This window comes from Mauremys mutica, chromosome 8, assembly GCF_020497125.1.
Source record: "Mauremys mutica isolate MM-2020 ecotype Southern chromosome 8, ASM2049712v1, whole genome shotgun sequence".
In the NCBI taxonomy this organism is placed as follows: domain Eukaryota; kingdom Metazoa; phylum Chordata; order Testudines; family Geoemydidae; genus Mauremys; species Mauremys mutica.
In genome coordinates, this window is record NC_059079.1 from 81,752,036 (window position 1) to 81,771,189 (window position 19,154).

The 19,154-nt window shown below is 38.4% G+C and overlaps 1 protein-coding gene across 3 annotated transcripts in view; it reads left to right on the forward strand.

The window, feature by feature from the left end:
* Positions 1 to 19,154, forward strand: part of SLIT3 (slit guidance ligand 3) — a 768,837-nt gene that overhangs the window by 465,807 nt on the left and 283,876 nt on the right. For 2 of the 3 annotated variants that reach the window (XM_045026794.1, XM_045026795.1), the window contains 2 exons: positions 7,949 to 8,020; positions 13,681 to 13,844. In XM_045026794.1, the coding sequence (XP_044882729.1) occupies positions 7,949 to 8,020; positions 13,681 to 13,844 (236 nt within the window). Of the gene's footprint in view, positions 1 to 4,376; positions 4,475 to 7,948; positions 8,021 to 13,680; positions 13,845 to 19,154 lie in introns of those variants that run through there. The other variant, XM_045026796.1, reaches the window with a different exon arrangement.

Here is a 19,154-nt window from a genome sequence, read left to right on the forward strand (position 1 = left end):
CCCATGGGAGCACTGGGTCTTCCTTTGCTTGGCCATTTAGAAAGTAGAGGGTGACGTTGTTGAGGCAGCTCACCTCTTTGAGAAATACTATGCATTTTATTTAATGCTGATTTATTTTGACTTATGTTAAATATAACCTTTTTACAATTGATGAAAATACAGCGACTTTCATCCCAGGATCCAAATGTTCTTTATGTGGATTAATTATGCCTGTATACAAAATGCACAAATTGTGTTTGAACTACTGAAAACAGATTTATGGCCTGGTTTTCAGAGGTGCTGAACAGTATTAACTCCTGTGAGGTATATCGGAGCCGTAGGTGTGCAGTGCCCTTATGAATCAGGACAATAAAAAACCTTTTCCAAATGGAGTTATTTAACCATTGTGGACAAGACCTGGCATGTAGGTTTGTAAATGAGTGTGTTTGGTTTACAGCGACCTAGTAAAACATGATTAAACCTTGTTAGCAGAAACTGGTTTAAAATGACATTTAAAACCAGTTCTACTTACAAGATTAAAGTGTCAATGTAGGCAGGGGCCTAAGAGGTAGTGCTGCCATTGATGACCATAACAGTCATTACCATAGAATGTATTAGTGTCAACATGACACCTTTGCCCACTGTGTTAAATCTAGTCTTATTAATTTTTGTCCCCCCACAAAATGGGCTTTCTTATTAGGGTTGATGCTTTAGAAAAGGTAAATCTAATAAACTTTATGGAAATAGAGAGGAAAAATCCTGGAAGCCAAGACACACGTCATCTCTATATAATGCATAAAGACACAGTGTTGTTAGCATTGTGGTTCTGCAATCTAGTCACATAGATACTAAAAGATTTCCTGCCCTCCGGTTCTGTAAACATGAAGTCATAGGAACCCTGTTACTGTTCACGTTGTGGTGGTTACAGTATTTTTCCATGACTGTATTGCATCAAAATGGTGTCAGCTAAGTCTGAAATAAAGAGGAGTCTGGTAATCAAATGAGAAAAAAAAAAGTTGCCAACTCTCAATTTTATTTTGAGTCTTGAGGTATTTGGTGTGTTTCTTAAAGGCCCAGATCCTGTGATTATATAAGAATCTCAATTTTCATTTAAAAAACTTTGTCACACTTGGTTGTGGAGAGAAGCTTGAAAATGTGAACTGCAAAGGCCCCAAAACCAAAAGGCAAATAAAAAAACCCCACACTTGTAAAATGTCTCTCATGATTTGAGCGCATGATTCATGATTTTTGAAATCATGAGATATTTTCCTATCTGGAAAGTGCTGTCTAACTGGTCCTGGCTAGCAGGGGACTATATATCAGGGCTCCTCAAGGCTCTTCTCCCAGCTACACCACTGTCCTTGGGCAAATAGCTTAACCTCTGTTTGCCTCAATTCACCCATCCCTGCATAGGGATAACAATCTTAGCAATACTGTTTAAGTGAAGGGTGTTCTGAGGCTTAATTGTGTTTTTACTTGTGCTGGGAGATTCCTAGACAAATTAGTTAAAAAATTCCAGTTTTGTTTAACTGAGGGTATGTACGTGTGTGTGTCTGGAATTCCACCCTCCTTTACCTTTCCACTTTGTACTGTGTGTCCATTTGCTTTGGGAACAAGCAACATGAAAAGCTCGGCAGTTATGGCAGAGGCAATAATCAGGGAGGATGACAGGTGAGTAACTCACTCCTGGGTAGGGTGACCAGACAGCAAATGTGAAAAATCAGGACAGGTGGTGGGTGGGGGGGTAATAGGAGCTTATATAAGAAAAAAAGACCTAAAAATCAGGACTGTCCCTATAAAATTGGGAATCTGATCACCCTACTCCTGGGAATGTTGTGAGCCGGCATATGCACCATTTGTATCCAGTCCTTGCCTGCATACAGATAATAATGTTGCATTAGGGCCAATTACATGGTGTTATGGACACACAACACACAGATTACACACAGCCAAAAAAAGGACACTGTGATAAAGTAGTGGTCTAATCAAAGGAGACAGAGGGAAATGTTAGACTTGTTAGCACTACCAGCAACACAGCAGCTGCCGCTGCTCCAACCAGCCTCAGAGGTCTGCTTTTCAACTCCAGGCCCGGATCATGCAAATCAAAGATACATTCAAAACAGGTTTACCACACAGCTAGAAAAGTAAGCAAAGTGGTCTTTTTTGTGGGGAGAGGGGAGAATGAAAATTAAAAGAGTGTCTGTTCAGTTTAAAGTTGTAGTCCCTATAAGCATGAGCTGTGTGTTGCCAAATGATGCTTGTTATTTCCAGGGTTCAAACAATTCTTTTTTAAACTACAAAACTTTGGCAAACAAACCAGAGACTATTAATCTCTAGTGAGCAAAAGAAGAAGAAATTCAAAGAGCAACACAAATACAGAAAATGAGCTGGTTGTGTTTCTTTTCTCTTTTCCCATTTACCCCTCACCACTTGAAAGTATATTTCTTACAGTAGTTTGTCTATACATTTTTTTTTTATTCTCCCTCTCATGGATCTGATCTCCTGTGGGCCTTAGTGTTTCTTCATAGCTGAGAATTCTGCAAATGCTTCAAACCCCCTTGATCAGCAGAGCCAAATGCTACACAAAAGAAGCCTGGTGCTTATCAAAGGCTGAATGGCTAGCAGACCCCTGGTAACTATGGTAGATGCTCATTAATACTTGGGAAAAAAGTGCTAATCAAAAATATAATCTACCATATCATTTCTCAATTTGATTAGCTGTTTGTGCTAATCAGCTGCAGAAATGGGATGTAAAAGAAAATCACAGTCCCTATTATATGCAGAAACCAAAGCGTGCCCTCAGCTCTGGCCTAGTGTTGCATGTAGATTTTTCTGTCATTTACATCCATTCAAATCCTGTGCGTAAAAAAAAATCATTGCGGCTATTGTATTGATAGTTGTTTTCCTGTGTGTGTTCTTTTATGAAAAAAGTGTACTGTTTAGAGGAGGAAAATTAGATTTTGCTATGAGGTCTTTTTTCTTTATAGCACTGATAAAATAGAATGCCATAACTTGCATTAGCTGGGTTACAGTGGATGATAATTAATCATTGTTATATAATAGGACCCTTTCGTTGTAAAAGAAACCCCCAAAAAAGCCCACCTGTTCTATCACTTGAAGTTGTGGTTGACTGCAAAAATAGCAAGGCGGTTAATATTGTTACCTTTTTACTTGTTGTAATATAGGCATTTAACATAATATTTTTACATCTGGTTTGCAACCTTTTCTGATGGCATTGCCGGAAGATTTCTTTGGTCCTGCAGTATATTTCCAGTACTTAACTGGAGTAGGTAGGGTGGATGTGTTGTAATTTTTATTATTGGCAGTGCAAAGACACAACAAAGAGGAACAAAGCCCATAATATTTCCCTGTAGCTTGAAGCGGTAAGAGAGAGAAGAGAGAGTTCTTCTGGCCATTCAGCAAAAGTCCTAGGATTTTTCAGTTCCTAATTAGTCCAGCTGGTTTGGGGAGATAGTTAGACTGCTAGGTTGAGTCTTTCAAACTGAGTAGTTAGTCTGGGAAGATTAGAAATCTAATCTTATCACTTTTTGGTCAGAGCATTTGGACTGTGCCTAGAAGCTATTATGTTTGTTCTAGAATTTGGGATATACTAATCTTTATAAGTATCAGTCACCCAATAGCACCTCTTTTCCCACTCAAAATGATGGGGAGGCCACAAGACAAGAGTAGAAATATTTTAATGATGTGGGATTAATTCCTCTCACATATTATAATGATTTTATATATATATATATATATATATAGCACCTTTCATCTAAAGCACTTTAGCAACTGTGGAAATACAGAGGATCATGTCATTCACCAGAAAATGCAGCCACTTTTAGGGTCGAATTCAGTATTTTTTTTATCAGTGCACTGCAATGCTGCATAACAGTTTAGTGCCACTAGGAAGTATGTATAAATGTTGAATGCAAATGAATTTGCATGGGAAATGTGAGGAAGGAGGCAGATTGTGTTTACCAGATTTGGGATTGAACCAGGATTCCAGACCCAAAGAGGAGATGGGTAATGTCAGAATAAAAACTTGCCATTCAAACGTCATGAAAATCAGTCATGGGATACATACATACATATGTACAGGATTCCAGAGCCAACATTCCTATTTTGAAAAAATGCTAAGTGATCTTTTAATGACCACAAGTCAGTTTTATATCTTATGGGAAAGTGAGTACCTCCTAACAGCATGCTGCCCCAGGGGGCAGATCTCAACTGGTATAGATTGAAGTCATTGGAGCTGACAATTTACCACAGCTGAGGATGTGCCTCAGAGAGGGAAGTGCCACCTACAGCTGGCTAACACCATTTTGTGCAGCTCCCAAGTAGTTCTTGGAAGCCCACCAGGTACTGATGCATCCTGAGCCTGCTTTGCTTGCAAGATCTGAAGATCTGCAGGTCTGCAGCCATAAATAACATTTTCTCTAACCTCAGGTTACTGATTCAGCATTTTGGAAATGAACACCTTACAATGATAACAGTGAGTTTGTGAGGGATGAGGGTAAACTTGTCTCTAAAATAAGCAACAGGTTAGAGGTGTGATCCTGATGACAGTCTGGTGTGATGTGAGTCTCCAGTCTCCCCATATGATGCGGAGGGAACCTGGATGCTCTGAGAGTCCAGGCCCTCACATAGTTTTCTGCTCTTAGTCTGTTTCAAATATCTACTGGGCTTCATAGCACTTAATAGACAATTGTGGGGATGGATTTTCTCTGTTCCCCCTCATCTTCCATATATGAGTGCATTATGGTCTTTGGACTCCAACACAACACACAGGCTTAAAAATCGCTACTGAGATGATGAGTTTTAGACACTTGACAACCGCTTCATGTACTTGGTATTCAGGTTTGCAAAATGTCTCTCTCGCACTGCTCCATCTACCTTGAAGGCTCCCCTGCAAGAGCCTATACAAGAATGCCGCTACATTAGACTACCACACGCTGAAGAATCATTGCCAAGGGGTTAACTTCACACAACCAATAATGCACAGTTCACTGTCAATTAGTACCCTTTGTGGAGCAATGAGAGCTGTACAGCTGTATTTAGCCTTCTTTGTGTTGAAATACTGCTATAATCATAAATGCTTTATTGCCTTCATAATAGTTAACATTTAAATATCAGTGTAATAATGCATTAATAAGTCTTCTGTGCAGTAGCTATCTGCTACGATTATACTTGAAATTTTGTAGTTAATTAGTAGATTAATGAAATAGGGCTTAATTCAGTATTAACTGTATTCCTCATTATTTGTTGCTTTGTTATTTATTTATTGGAGACCTATGGAAATCTTCCTGCTTATTTCTAGCAACAAATTGGTTCTTAATGTTGGAAATGTGTAAGTACCAAAGCTAGGATTTGGGTTACTAGACTGATACTTTGTCTATTAAATATGTGGCTTTTTTTTTTACAATAGCTATATCTGAGTCTGTTTGATAGTACAGATTGAATTTTCAACAGTTGTGCTGGGAATAGTGTACAGAATGTATCTCTCAGTTACTTGGGAAAGATGTTCATTGTCACTTCTCACTCTCTGAATCCACTCTGTATTCTGTTAAAGTCAATGGACAGTCTCCACTGAATTCAGTTTCACTTGCATTGGATCCTTTAGTGCCCTCACAGACATATTCAGTTGTCAACTTTGTGTACAATTTAATTTTCAAAACTGACTATACGCATGGTTATTCTTTGGCGATTTATGATCCCAGTCCCTGCATGGAGTTCTTTCCTATATTAATGCTCTCTGTTATATATGCCACTTAAACTAACACACATTTACACTTTGCCTCTATTCTTTTGGTGGACAAGTGAACAAAATCAGAACACAGGTATAACAACAGTAATAATGCTTAGCACTTCTGTAGCCCATCCAAGGTGGTTCATCCAGACTGTGTTATACACATTAAGCATCAGTATCTCTGTGGCTAGGCAGATAAGTATTTTACAGATGGGGAAACAGAGGCTGATGCTAAGTGACTTGTCCAAGATTACAGGCAGAATTAGTGACAGAGTAGCAATTGAACTCAGAAGTTCTGAATCATAATCCTCTGCTTGAGCCACTGGACAATATTTGCTGTCATTTATTCCTACAGAATGTTTCATTTGTCTGAATGAAAATTTCTGTGCCACACACTTCTTTTGGCTAGTTGTCTACCACCGACTTCCATTCCTGCACCATCTGCTAGATACCATAATCTAGCAATAATAATTACATATTAAGAGAGCTTTATTTTAAAATACATAGTGGAAACTGTTATAGTGGAAAATTCATTTTGGTATTATGATGCCCTTAAGAAGGGAGTTCTGTGGGACAGATGAAGCAGCTTTTCAGCCTCAAGAGAAGTTCACTGTGAGGCATCACAGTTTATCCTGAGTAGTTTGTACCATGAGTGATGCATCCAGGATTCAACTCCAGATATTGACAGTACTTTCCTCCCTAATTCTTTGCCCTTCACAATGAAATTGGGGTGTTCTGAATTTGGGATTCCAATTAGGCTCAAATTGTGAAATGTGTATCTTAGTTCTGGTCTGGATTTCAGACATCCTATCCCCTCCATATTTGAGAGTGATTTCTGATTTGAGCCAACATCTGACATTACCAGTTTTTCTAGTGGAGCTAAAATACTGCAATATATTGTTTTGTAGGCTATGGTACACTAACACTGTGCAAACTGGGAATCTACTGAGAGGTTTCTGTTGTACACGCAGATCTCTAGTATACAGAAAACGAGTCATCTGTTGGAAAGAAGTTACAGATGAATTAGAAGGTTAATTAGTTAATTATTTTAAAGCTCTTGAAAATCTTTTTATGAAATGCCCTGCACAAATACTACTGAATTTGTCATAATTCATAACTACTGAACAATTCAGGTGTAAGTAACAGTAGTAATGCTTTAAAGTATTATTTAAGGTGGCTGTTTATTTTATCACCTGCACAAAGCTTACAGCCCTTAATTTAAAACAAGCCCAAGCTATTGGTTTCTACAGTAATCGCCCAAAACACTGCACTATGGCTGTTTTAATGTACAGCCTGCTGGGCCATTGCTATAAACAACTGCTGTGTGTTTGCATTTTAAATAAGGGAAATGTGAAGAGCTTTCACCATTTCAGTTAGAAGTAAGATGGACAGTGAAGCATGGTAGATAACAGATAGTCAGGTTTGATCAAGTTGCTTGACACAGTAGGCTGCAGTAGTTGCAATTTCTGAGCAATTGGAATGTGGGAAGTATACCCTCCTGATGTGTGTGTTCCATTTCCCAGGCCGTCATTGATAAACTTTGTAGCTTCTTATTTTCCAGAGAGTCACTGATATAATTAGGAACAACATAAATGAGGGCAACCTACTCCAGTTGATGCTAAACTAGTCATTTTATCATAAAAAACATGATTAGGGTCCCTAATGGCAACCGGGGTCCCATTCTGTCTAAGACCAGCTCTAATAAAATATACTTGATGGACTTTCCATTTGAAACCCTTATATGCTTTGAACAGGAAATGTTTATTCTGGTACATTCCACGTTCCATATATTTCTTCCTAAGGAAACCAAACAAGAATTCCTCATTCATCCATGTGTTTCTAACAGAGCAATTTGAGCTGTATGTCTTATTGCAAACGGGCTGTGCTAACAAGGCTTTAAGTGCCAACATCTCCCCTTTTGTTTGAAAACAAATACTCTAGTGGATAAAATCTTGTGCTACTTGCTACGCAGGGCAGGGCATGTTAAATAGCAATTTTTGCTTACTTGTGCGCAATTATTGGTTACTTTGCCATAAAAATATCCTTCCTGACAACTCACAAATCGCTCCTGAGATATTTGTCAGCACGTCTTCTTGTTTGCAGCACTATAGATTTATTACTCGTTGTTGAAGCAGGTCATTTCTATAAAGAGTGTGCTGGTAAAGCAATGTAAATAATTGATCACTCTGTTTTTCTTTTCTTTTCTTTCTTTTTTAACAGTACTCTCAACAATAACAACATCACCCGCATCCCTCTTACCAGTTTCAACCATATGCCAAAGATCAGGACTCTGTAAGTACTAAATTCAGAAATAAGTAGCAGCCTGGATAACTCTGTCTTTGCTTTGAATATTTGTCTTTATTCAAGGAATACGTTTATAAAGGTTTTTTAAGCCACTTTTCTTTAACAAAAGGACAGTAAATAGATCAAGCCAAAACTTTATTTTGTGGCATTAACCCCTTGTAAACAGGAATGAGGTAAATTCTTATTGAGTGAGAACATATTTCAGTCTCTCCCCAAGGTAACCAGCTCAAGCTAGTTTTGGGAGAAAAAAATTACCAATTGAGCCTAATTGTCGTCACATGCTGATTATGAAATCTAATTCTGTTATTTAGTTGATACTGGGAGGCCAAACTGAACCCTTCCTTACAGCTGATGCAAATCTCAATACGTTGGGGTCACACAGCTTTTAAATGCATGCACAGTTTCACCTAGGATAATGTAGAAATCAGAGCAGTGCAGAAACAAGATTTTTCATTTAGTGGGAAATTCTATGAGGTTAAAAAAAAAGTTGTTCCAAAATGGAACAAACCCAAAAATTTCAAAATATCCTTGAAACAAAATTTAATTAAAAAATTGTTTGTCAGTCAAAATCTTTAATTTTTATAGTCAGAATGTTTCAATCTGATTTTGACATTTTAAATTACTTTTATTTTTTAAATAGAACATACAATACATTTTGAAACAAAAAGTCATTTTGCACCAAAAGATCTAAAATATTTTGTTTGAATTTTTTCTCTCCAAATAAAATTTAATAGAAATTGTCCCATTTTTGCAAAACATTTTCTCTTGTGACAAATCTGCTTTTTCCAATAGAAAAAGGTTCCTCTGGAAAATATCCAGCCAGCTCTAGGAGAACCTTATGCAAGGGGAATTAAATTGACCTGTGTGTAATTTTTGTGGAATTTAGACCGAGGGCTTAGAGGTAAAATTCCAAACGGTAATGCCATCAGCTTTGCAGCTCTACCTCACCCAGCCATTTCCAAAATCATTCCCTTGAAATGAATACACAGCTCCAGAAGTCATTTTTTGAAGAAACACCTGTTTGGTTTTACTCCAGCGTATAAAAACAAGCCAACATGTGCTTACTCCAAAATGTTCAGCAAGCCAGTTACTAGCAGCCTGCTCATACTAGTGGGAAGCAGAATGCTATGTTTGGATATATATTTTCATATAATCACAGTAGGCCAGTTAAGTGAACTGAAGAAAAATGGTTCTTATCTGTCCATACTGATAGGCTGTTTTCTGTAAAGTGATAACTACTGATTTATATTTACTTTCTTTTTTTCTCTGAAGGATGACATTAAAAGATGCTAGCATTAATGTAACTGATCAAGATAATTTATATTTTTGTCTTTTCGTGGGGGGAGTTGAAGCGTGGGTTAAGATATTTCTCTCCTTTAACGATCCAGAATATTTGCCTGACTACTTCAGATCAATCAGTCTTGTCTGTTCCCAGAGCTCAGTGCCTACTGCCATTTTCCCTTTAGTTTAATTTCGGAGATGGCTTTGTATATCGCTCCCTGGAGACTTACACTGACTAATCCCCCTTTGCTGTAATTAAAGAAGAAAAAAAGGGAACGAAAAAAAAAAAGGAAGGAAGTCATAAATGGGATTTATAAAGAGAAGCTTTTATATTGAATTCTGAGAGCCACATTTTACAGAACACAAATGCTGACCCACTCTAAAAGGATTTGCTGGAAATTTAATTTAGACTCTGTGGCTAAAAGGGCACCTTTAAAAGCTGGTATTTGTATTTATTCACCTTATGTTCTACAAAGGTAGTTTCATCAATAGCAAGTGGCATGTATGAGTCTCAAAGACTGCCAAATTACATCCCTTCTAAACAGTTCAGTATTTTTTTAAAAGCCCCATGCAGAAGGGTAGAATTGTAATACAGTGGTTTAATTTTTCATTTTACCTTCCCCCTACTTTGTCAGAGATAGTAAAGCCATCAAAAGAATAATAAATGTAAGATAAACACAGATACCACAAATATTTCATGACTTCTTCCACTGCTCCTTCCTGGAATTGTTTCATTCTCCTCAAATCATCACCATCACATCTCACAAAGATGATGTCTAAATATTAATATTATTTTTCATAGATAAAAATTATTAGAAACACACTTAACCATTGTTGGTACATATTGCAGGATAATGTGGCTTTGATATTAAACATGTGGTTTGCTGAAATAGGTAATAATGCCCCTTTGCAACTGCCCAGGTAACGCATCTCTGCACAAATCAACTTAGAAATAGGTCTCTTATTGTTCTGTTAGGTAAAATGTTTATATGAAGATATTAATGGGGGGTGGGACAGCAATACCTTCTCTCATGTCACGTTTCTGATTTTACTTTGTACGGTTTTTTTTTCTTTCTCTTCCATGTTAATACACACCTCAAAGAAGCTGCTTTCATAAAGGGGCAAAATCTATGAGAGAAAGCAAGTTGCATAGAATTTGTTGCAGGCATGATGACTTGGGTTGGGGAGGTAGGATGTAGTATTTGATCCTTCAGTCAGTGGTTCAAATCCAGCCATCTGATGCCTGTGCAGTACCTTAGATGGAATGAATATAGTCTTCATTTAGTTCCCAGTGGCTAGGTGTCCATATCACAAAAATATCATCACACCTGGCTATTGTGTTAGCAGGTTTAATAGAGAGGCCAGAGATTGAATGGGCCTAGGTAGAGTACACTGGATGTAATTCTTTATAGTGAGTGCTGAGGTCCATTGACAGGCAGTTGGGGAAGCTGCCTGTACTGTACTTGTTCTGTAGCTAAAAAGTTTATTCTCAGTGCTCTCAATCCAGCTTGTTTTATAAGGACAAGAGTCATGTAAAGTTTAAAAAACAAAAAATCCATTCCATTGTGAAGAACATGGGAGGAAAAATTAAGAGTGTTCAGTCAATATGACCTTTAAGGGAAAGAAAAATGTACTAATGTAATTGTAGCATTTAAGAATCCTTTCTAAAAATAAAATAAATCAGCTCTTCTATGCTGATCTGTTCAACCTAACTCCTCTTTTCTGTTGTTTTTCGTGTTTTATTGATTTATTTATTTTTTGCCTCGTGATTAGAATTTACAGGAATTAGTTTGTATTGATCTGCTTTTGCGTGAAACAACTTTATTTATGCTAAACATGGCCTCTGTATTAATTTCTTTAATGGTCAGTCTACTGTTGTCTCTGCATCTGTGAGTGACTGCAGAGGTAAATGATTACATTTAAAAAAATATGTAAAATATACAAAAAAAAACAAACAAACCCAAAACCCACCAAATGGCTGCAGTGCTCCTGACTTGCACAAGGGACTGTTGTGCTGTGTTTCTCAGCCACAATGGGAGCCCTTTTCAAGCATTCTTATTGTATTCATTAATTTGTGTATCAAAGACATATTCCTACAGGCTACCTGGTTAAGCTTGACAGCTTGTTTACAATGAACCAAGAGCAATTCCCATACACCCATGGCATGCTGCAGAATTTCAGCACAAATAACATCATCAAGTCTAAAGATAGGGTTCACATGGGACAATGCAGGCAGATTGAGGAGGAATATAGTTCCCACTTTTAAAATATTTAAACCCAGAAACTAGTTCTACACAGGGGCGGCTCCAGGCACCAGCGCAGCAAGCGCGTGCCTGGGGCGGCAAGCCACAGGGGGCAGCCATCAGGCTGCCTTCGGCAGCATGCCTGCGGGAGGTCCGCCGGTCCCATGGTTTTGGCAGTAATTCGGTGGCGGGTACGCCGAAGGCGTGGGACCAGCGGACCTCCCGCAGGCATGCCGCCGAAGGCAGCCTGACTGCTGTGCTTGGGTCGGCAAAATACATAGAGCCGCCCCTGGTTCTACATATCTAGCAAGAAAACAAATAGGAGATATGGAAGCAGTTCTTGTGAAATTTTTATCATATGAGCCCTGTCTGAAAACAAAAAAAGGCATGTTCCTACTTTCTTTAGAAAGTATAATTCTGAATATCATCATAGGATACTCTTGAATGTTGTGATGGGAAGGGATGCTAATTCTTTGTCAGGTTAGTTGTATGGAATTGTTCATCTATAGGTTGACACAGCCTTGTTGCAATTAGGGTGATCTTCTCCTAGACAGTGTTTCTTCTCGGCTTTGTGAATGTATATATTTGTTCTTTCAGTTTATATACTGTGCCTATCAAAAATGAAATAAAAAGCAATTCATAATAAAAACATTTTACCACAGTTCTAAGTTGATGCAGTGTCATCTGAAACTTTCACAAAATGTAATAACATTGCTGCCCCACCCTGCCCCTTCATTGAAATCTTGGGTGAATAGATCTGCTTTATATTGTGCCCTGAAGTGTACCCAGCAGATGTAAGTGCTACTGGCCAAAGCATGGAAATGAATTCCAAGCTTGAGGTCCAGCCACTGAAGATGTGTCACTGGTTCCCCCCAGACATACAAATCTAGGGACTGTCAGCTCGGGCGCCACCACTGATCTCAACTGCTATTGTGTAATATGAATATCTCTAGACTGATGGTTAATTTCTTCTGGAGCTGGCAAGGCTAAATCCTGTGTGCACACCAATTGTTTTTTTTTAATATAATACTTGATATATTACTGCACTGCAGTTAAGAATGCTTTGTCTAACTATATCTTACACGATTTTCAGTCTTCGACGGGGGATGGGGGGGTTGTCATTTCAACTTTGTCATAATGTTACAAATTCATGACTCATTAAAAGGAATGAAATGTTTAATCTTGCCAGTTTTAACTTATTAAACTTTGACCTAAAGTTTGTGGTAGTTATTAAACAGTATTGGGTTCATTCTCTGGTTATATTTTTACTATTTAAAAGATATGGGGGAGGGAGAGATTAAAGATAGATGATGCTTCTGAAAGTTGTTAGTATAAACTTAGAAGTTTACATCTTCTCTTGTGAAATTGCATCATGTTAAAAATGAACTGATGGTTGAGGGAGGGGGCGGGAGAAGCAATTAATGTAGGCTGCAAACCTGCAGCAAAATTGCACAAGTACTCAAAATTTGAGTATTTTGTATCTAAGATTCCAATCTGCTGTGAGTCTGTAAAATAGACATCCCATTGCTGAACAATACTTCTCAGACTCCTCTTAGAAGCTCAATGGATGGCCATGACAACAAGTGAAGCTTGTATTAAATTACTTAATGATGGGGAAGGATGAATCTTCACCTAAATGTGAACTAAGCCTTTCATGGATTAGAAAAAGTTCAGTTAATAGATATTATCTTTTTTGGGATCCTCTGTGCTTTGTCTATGCCCCCCTAAGGTAAAAGCCTCCAACTACCATGAAGCTGCTATGGTACTCCTGGCACTGATAATTTCACCCAAGATTGCTGTCTGCTGGAAAAATTTCAGTTTCATGGGTTGATTGCACACCCATCCTTTTGGATGCTTACTTGGAGCTCTGCTTCTTGTCAGGTTCACTTATTGCTTTTCAATATAACAGAGAAGACAATTTGATCAAATGAGAGCTCCTTCAATTTTGTGGATCCCCTCATCCTCTAGTCTCAACATTTATCTCTAATAATTCAACTTACTCCTGTGTGAAAATGTGTGCAGGGTTTTTAGTACAACGTCTCTGAAAATTTGTATGAGTTTGCTTTGTTTAATCACTGTTCCTGAAACATTCAGATGTGATGTGACTCTTTCTGCCCATTGCAGGCGGCTTCACTCCAATTACCTGTATTGTGACTGCCACTTGGCTTGGCTGTCTGACTGGCTGCGTCAGAGACGCTCGATTGGGCAGTTCACATTCTGCATGGCACCCGTGCACCTACGGGGTTTTAATGTGGCGGATGTTCAGAAAAAGGAATACGTCTGCTCTGGTATGACACTGATTATTCATTTCTCTATCTTCTGACATTTTTATAATGAAGTTCACACAAAACCAGTGAATGTAGTATTATTATTAGTCTTATTTAAATGTCATTCCGTGCCAGTGCTGATTCGGTCATATCACTGCTAAACTGTTTGCTAATATTGTAAATTGTTATGATTTGTTCAATCTCATACGAAGTGGTGGACTCTTAATTATTCTGTTCTCAAATTATTTTCTCAGCTGTAATGTTAGAAATGATTTTAATGTGAAAGGACAATTAAGTAGTAGTAATTTGGCATTTCTCAGGAGAAAATTCCTCTAATCTCTACAGCTGACTAGTTTAAAAAGGGAAAGGATTAGTAAATGCTGATCTGTATACATTGGTCTTTTTCCAGAATGGGGTTTGATCCAGTGGGAATCGGGTCTATTTATGAAGGCATGGACTATAAGTCCAGAGGTCTGTTCCAGGCTCTGAAACAAACTTCATTTGTGACTTGAAATCAAGACACTTAACTTCTCTCTGCCTGATTTTTCCTTAGTGGTAAAATGGGCATGATCATTATCTATCTATCTATCTATCTATTTAATTTATTGAAGTTTTATCAGTGTATTATTATCCCCATTTTACAGATGGAGAAACTAGATATAGAGAGGCCGAGTGAATTGCCCAAAGTGTCTCAACAAGCTTCTTGTCAGCGCTAGGAGTAGAATGCAGGAGTCACTTATTCCTGACTCTGTGCTCATATGACTACAAGGTTCTGCATTATGAAAACCATCATTATACTATCCGGAATTGCTGGCAGTGTCAGCAAAAAGGCCAAGGACTGAATGATCTTAGATAATGTTTTTCCTTCACTGTTAGAGGTTGTCCATCAGGACTGAGGCACATTAGTGGGGTAGTGTGCAGAAGCTTGAAATGGTGTTGGCCATTATGTTCTCTGGGCAGTCACTCTGGTCCCTTACATCAGTAATACATGGTCGTAATAGTATTAGATGGCAAGGACAGAGATGTGCTTATGCTCGCCTCCTGCTCTCATAGGAAGCTTTGACGATTGGGTATGTTACCCTCATTCATGTGATCTGTGCTCCGAGATATAGAGGAAGGTATACCCACCATCCACATGCTGTATAACTGTTTGTGCAGGACGAATCCCTTTTTACATCAAGTTTGCCTGTCAATTTAACCGCAGGTGTGTAAGCCAAACTTAAAGGAAAAAAAAGCAGTTATGCATATTACATACAGAGAGCGGTACTGAGCCTCTCTGAGAAGTCTGAAGAGCTTGAGGCAAACAGCAGGAAAACCCCCATTTTATAGAGAGATTATGTTCTTTTGTAGGTGCTTTAAGCCTGACCTTAGAAGGAAGCAATGCTAAAACTTACACGTCTGACCTAAATAGTACAGTACAAATAACTCTGTTTTTTTAGTTATTTTTGTGTATAGATTGATCAAGGAGAGAAAATGTGAGAACTACATAAGGGAGGGGACAGGACGTTGTCAAGTTCTTGTGTGCTTGTTTGTACAAGATGGCTGTTGCTTTCTATGGGGCCACTTGGCAGTGCTGTGCCACAGGAGGCAGTGCCAGCTGTATAAAATGTAATTGTGATGGTTGCAATAGGAACATTTGAGAAATGGCTGGTGCTCAGGTGATGGCTGTGGGGGCAGGCACATCTGCAAGCTTTTCACCATTGTTGTATTAATTTGTGACCACAAGTGAGAGGTAAATAGCTGTACAAGGGTTTGTTCAAAGTCTTAAGTGCATTGTTGATAATCAGTTAGTTTAAAAAATTAGAGATGGGCGTGGCGTGTAACAGAGACAAAGGAAACAAGGCCCCTGCTTGTTTATCCTGCACCAAGGATCATGTATGGACTGATTTTCATGTAGTTACCATGGACTTCAGTGGGATTTGTGGATGCCCAGCACTTCTGAAAAGCAGGCCATTAAAATCTAAGTTACAAAGATAAGACTAGACAGACTACCACAGGTCATGGTGAAGGCGACAAGTGAAGAGGAGAAAAAAACATGGGTAGGAAAACTGCCCTTGTCAGAGCCTCATTTTACTAGGGAAGTAACCACACCAATCCTTCCTTATGAAAAAAGTAAAGAACTCAACAATCGATGCTTCCAGAAAAACAGTACTGTGCAGTGAAACAAAAGGAGATGTTTAAATCAGGAGAGCTAAGGTGTAACTGGACTGTGAGAAACTCCTCCCTAGGGAAGAAGTACCTGCCCGAATAAATAGTGTCCTGTATCAGCCATGCTGTCCCAAAAGAGAAAAGGAAATGCAGTTGAATAGGGGAGATAGGGAACCAGAGAGGACTCCTTAATCATCCTATCAGGTAACTCTCTTAAGGGTAGCCGGTTTTTTTAATTTAAAAAACAAAACAATACAAACAAAAGCACACACAACAAAAAAGCTGTCAGCTATGTAGTCCTGAGATCGCATTCCTTAGCCCCCAATTGTAAATGGTGTGTGATGAAATGGAAATCTACAAGAGTTCATCACGGGGAAAGATTTAGCACAGAATCCCATTTAATGCCCACTTGTTAAAAACAAACAAACAAACAAACAAAAAAAAGTGAGCACAGTTTACTGAAGATGCCCCTGATTTATACATTCTAAAGAGCATCTTAAATCTTAAACCTTGGCCCCACTGTTTCACATGCCAACTTCTCCTCCCTGAATTTACAGACTAGTTACGTCATTGTTTGACTATGAAGTTACTGGATCTTAATATAGAGCGACTTCAGATCAGACTGGTGCAAGATGATGGTGCTGTGCAGGCCCTGTCTCACTGTGAATGTATTTTATATAATTTAAGGTGATATGAACAACAGTAACAAGCCCCAAAGTGGTGCTAAAAGGCTTCTATGTTTCATAGTGACAAGCTTAGTGCTGGAATACAATGTGCTGCATCATTGTGTTTCAGTATATGTTCAGGGTTTCAAACAGAACTGCTTTATACTAATGGGCATTTTTTCTAGGGAGAGGAGAGAGATCTTTACATTTCTTCATTTTTTTGACCACCATATTACGCATTTGAAATTTGAACTAGGGAAAATCATTTCAGACTGGTACAGAACACTACCCAAAAACACATTTTTCATTTCATAGCAAATTTTAAAACTTGAATTAATGTGCATTAAGGGTCCAACTAAATACTGAATCCTCCCTAACAGGGAATGGTTGGAAAACTGAAGAACAAATCGATGCAACAAGTCACCCAAACTCTCATAGCAAAACTGGAACAAGAACCCAGGTTGTGACGTGCTATATCTAGTGCCTGGCATGTAGCACCATGCTACCTCTCTGGCATGGTAAATGTGTATAGTAAGAGAGATGGGCAAGATGCATACATTCAGAATAAAAGAACTTGAAGGACTAAGTTTTCAAGCAGGCCTCTCAATTTGTGAACCTAAATTTTACACATGCTAGTTGAATGGTTTGTATACACTGGGATTTGTTCGTGGAAATGAGGGGTTGGCTCAGGCATATGTGTGTCTGTGGAAGATTTGTGTGCAGCAACCTGGAGGCTGGCTTGCAAATATAGCTCAAAAGATGTCTAATCAGATTTGTAGTACTGAAGACAGCAGAGAAACATAAATTATATGATCCTGAACAGTGCTGGCTTTAGGTGACAAAAATAATTTGGCATCCTGTCTTACCATTGTGGGAGAGCAGTGAAGAAATGCTGGGCAGCTTTCCACATTGTTAACTAGCCCTCTCTTCATCTATCATGAGCCTTCTCTTTGGCTGTTAACATAACTTGTCCACTTCTCGATCTTCTCTTCTGCAGCTGCTTCTGTCAGAACTCTGTCTTAATGCTTGAATTAATCTGCAAACACATCTTTTCCCCTGTGAAACTGTTTTATTTAACTCTGCAACACATTTTGAGATAGAGTTTGCATGCAAGGCACCATACTAAATAGGATGGTATTGTATTTTCAACCAAAGGATGATTATACCAATCGATGAAGTACAAATAGTATGACACATTGCTCCTATCTTCCTCCACCACAGCTCTCCAACTCCCAACCACATTATGGAAAGAAAGACACCGAGGAAAGACTTGTCTGTCAGCTGAAATATCAGCTTTGCTTTGATGCAAAGGGACTGTTTATTTTCATATTCTTCTAGGTATCAGGGAAGCAGTTGAGGGAGGGGGGATATGAGCTTGTTGTTGGTACCTATTTGAGCCTTCCAATCTTGGCTTTAGGTGAAAACAAGATCCCAAGCAATGTTTAGATATTACACTGTTGAATTATTTTCGCTCTACCCCCTTAAGGTAGCTGTTCTATTTCATCTCCCTAGGTCCCCTGACTTAATTCTTACATGAATTTGAGTTGTGGCTCTTTGATTTTTCTCCTACCTGATCTTTGTTCATTCAAGGTGAGTTTAATCTACATACTGATCAGCTACATTGAGTCACAAAGCCTTTTGTCACTCGCTTTAATGCCTTGCAGTCTAAAGTGGTGAGTGTATGAAGCCATACAGTTAGCAAGCAAGTGCCTTGATCTTGTCAGTGTCTTGTGGGTGATCCGCTTAATGCCCCCATTTTAGATCACAATTTGATTTTTTTCAAAATATTTTAATAAACCATCCTTAAGTTCTGGTGTTTTTTAAAGTGCATATATGAGGAGAATGAGGAAAGAGACTCAGGAGAAATAAAGTAATATTCATTCAAACTAAACAGTTGAGCGTAAAGCAGTTCCATTATAAGAAAATTGAGCCTGTCGTATGATACTGTAATGCACTGGCTAGTATGCTTGTCCCTGTTGCTGCTTCAAGTTCTGAGTGGCTCTGGCATGCGGCATAGTGATGACCCTGAACTCCTAGGTCGGCACTGGTTTGTTACCATATTATAACATAATTTTTTACTAGTCACTTGGGATACTTCACAGTGGGCACCATTTAAAGAAATAAAAGTAGGGTAAGAACCAGAGGTATAAGTTTCCAAGGGAGAAATAAAAAAGATGATGTTTTTTAATGTAAATGGTACTACCAGTATCTAAAATCTCCTTCAATTCATAGCTGATTTTTTTTTACTTATTTCTTTCAATGCTCTCTCCAATAGGAAATGTAACAATACATAAATTTAAACATTTAATTTTTGAACTGCTTCCTATAGGACAAATTTTCTTTAATGAGCAATGAAATTGGAGTTTGAAAGGGTGGAACTTAGTTACCTAAATAATTTTCTTTTTCCATTAAGTAGAGGGGGGTTTTCTGCTTCCTGTTCCTCACTCTCTATTCACACACAGCCACATTTTCTTCTCACATACTTGCAGCAGTATAAATCAGTAGTAGTTCAGTTGAG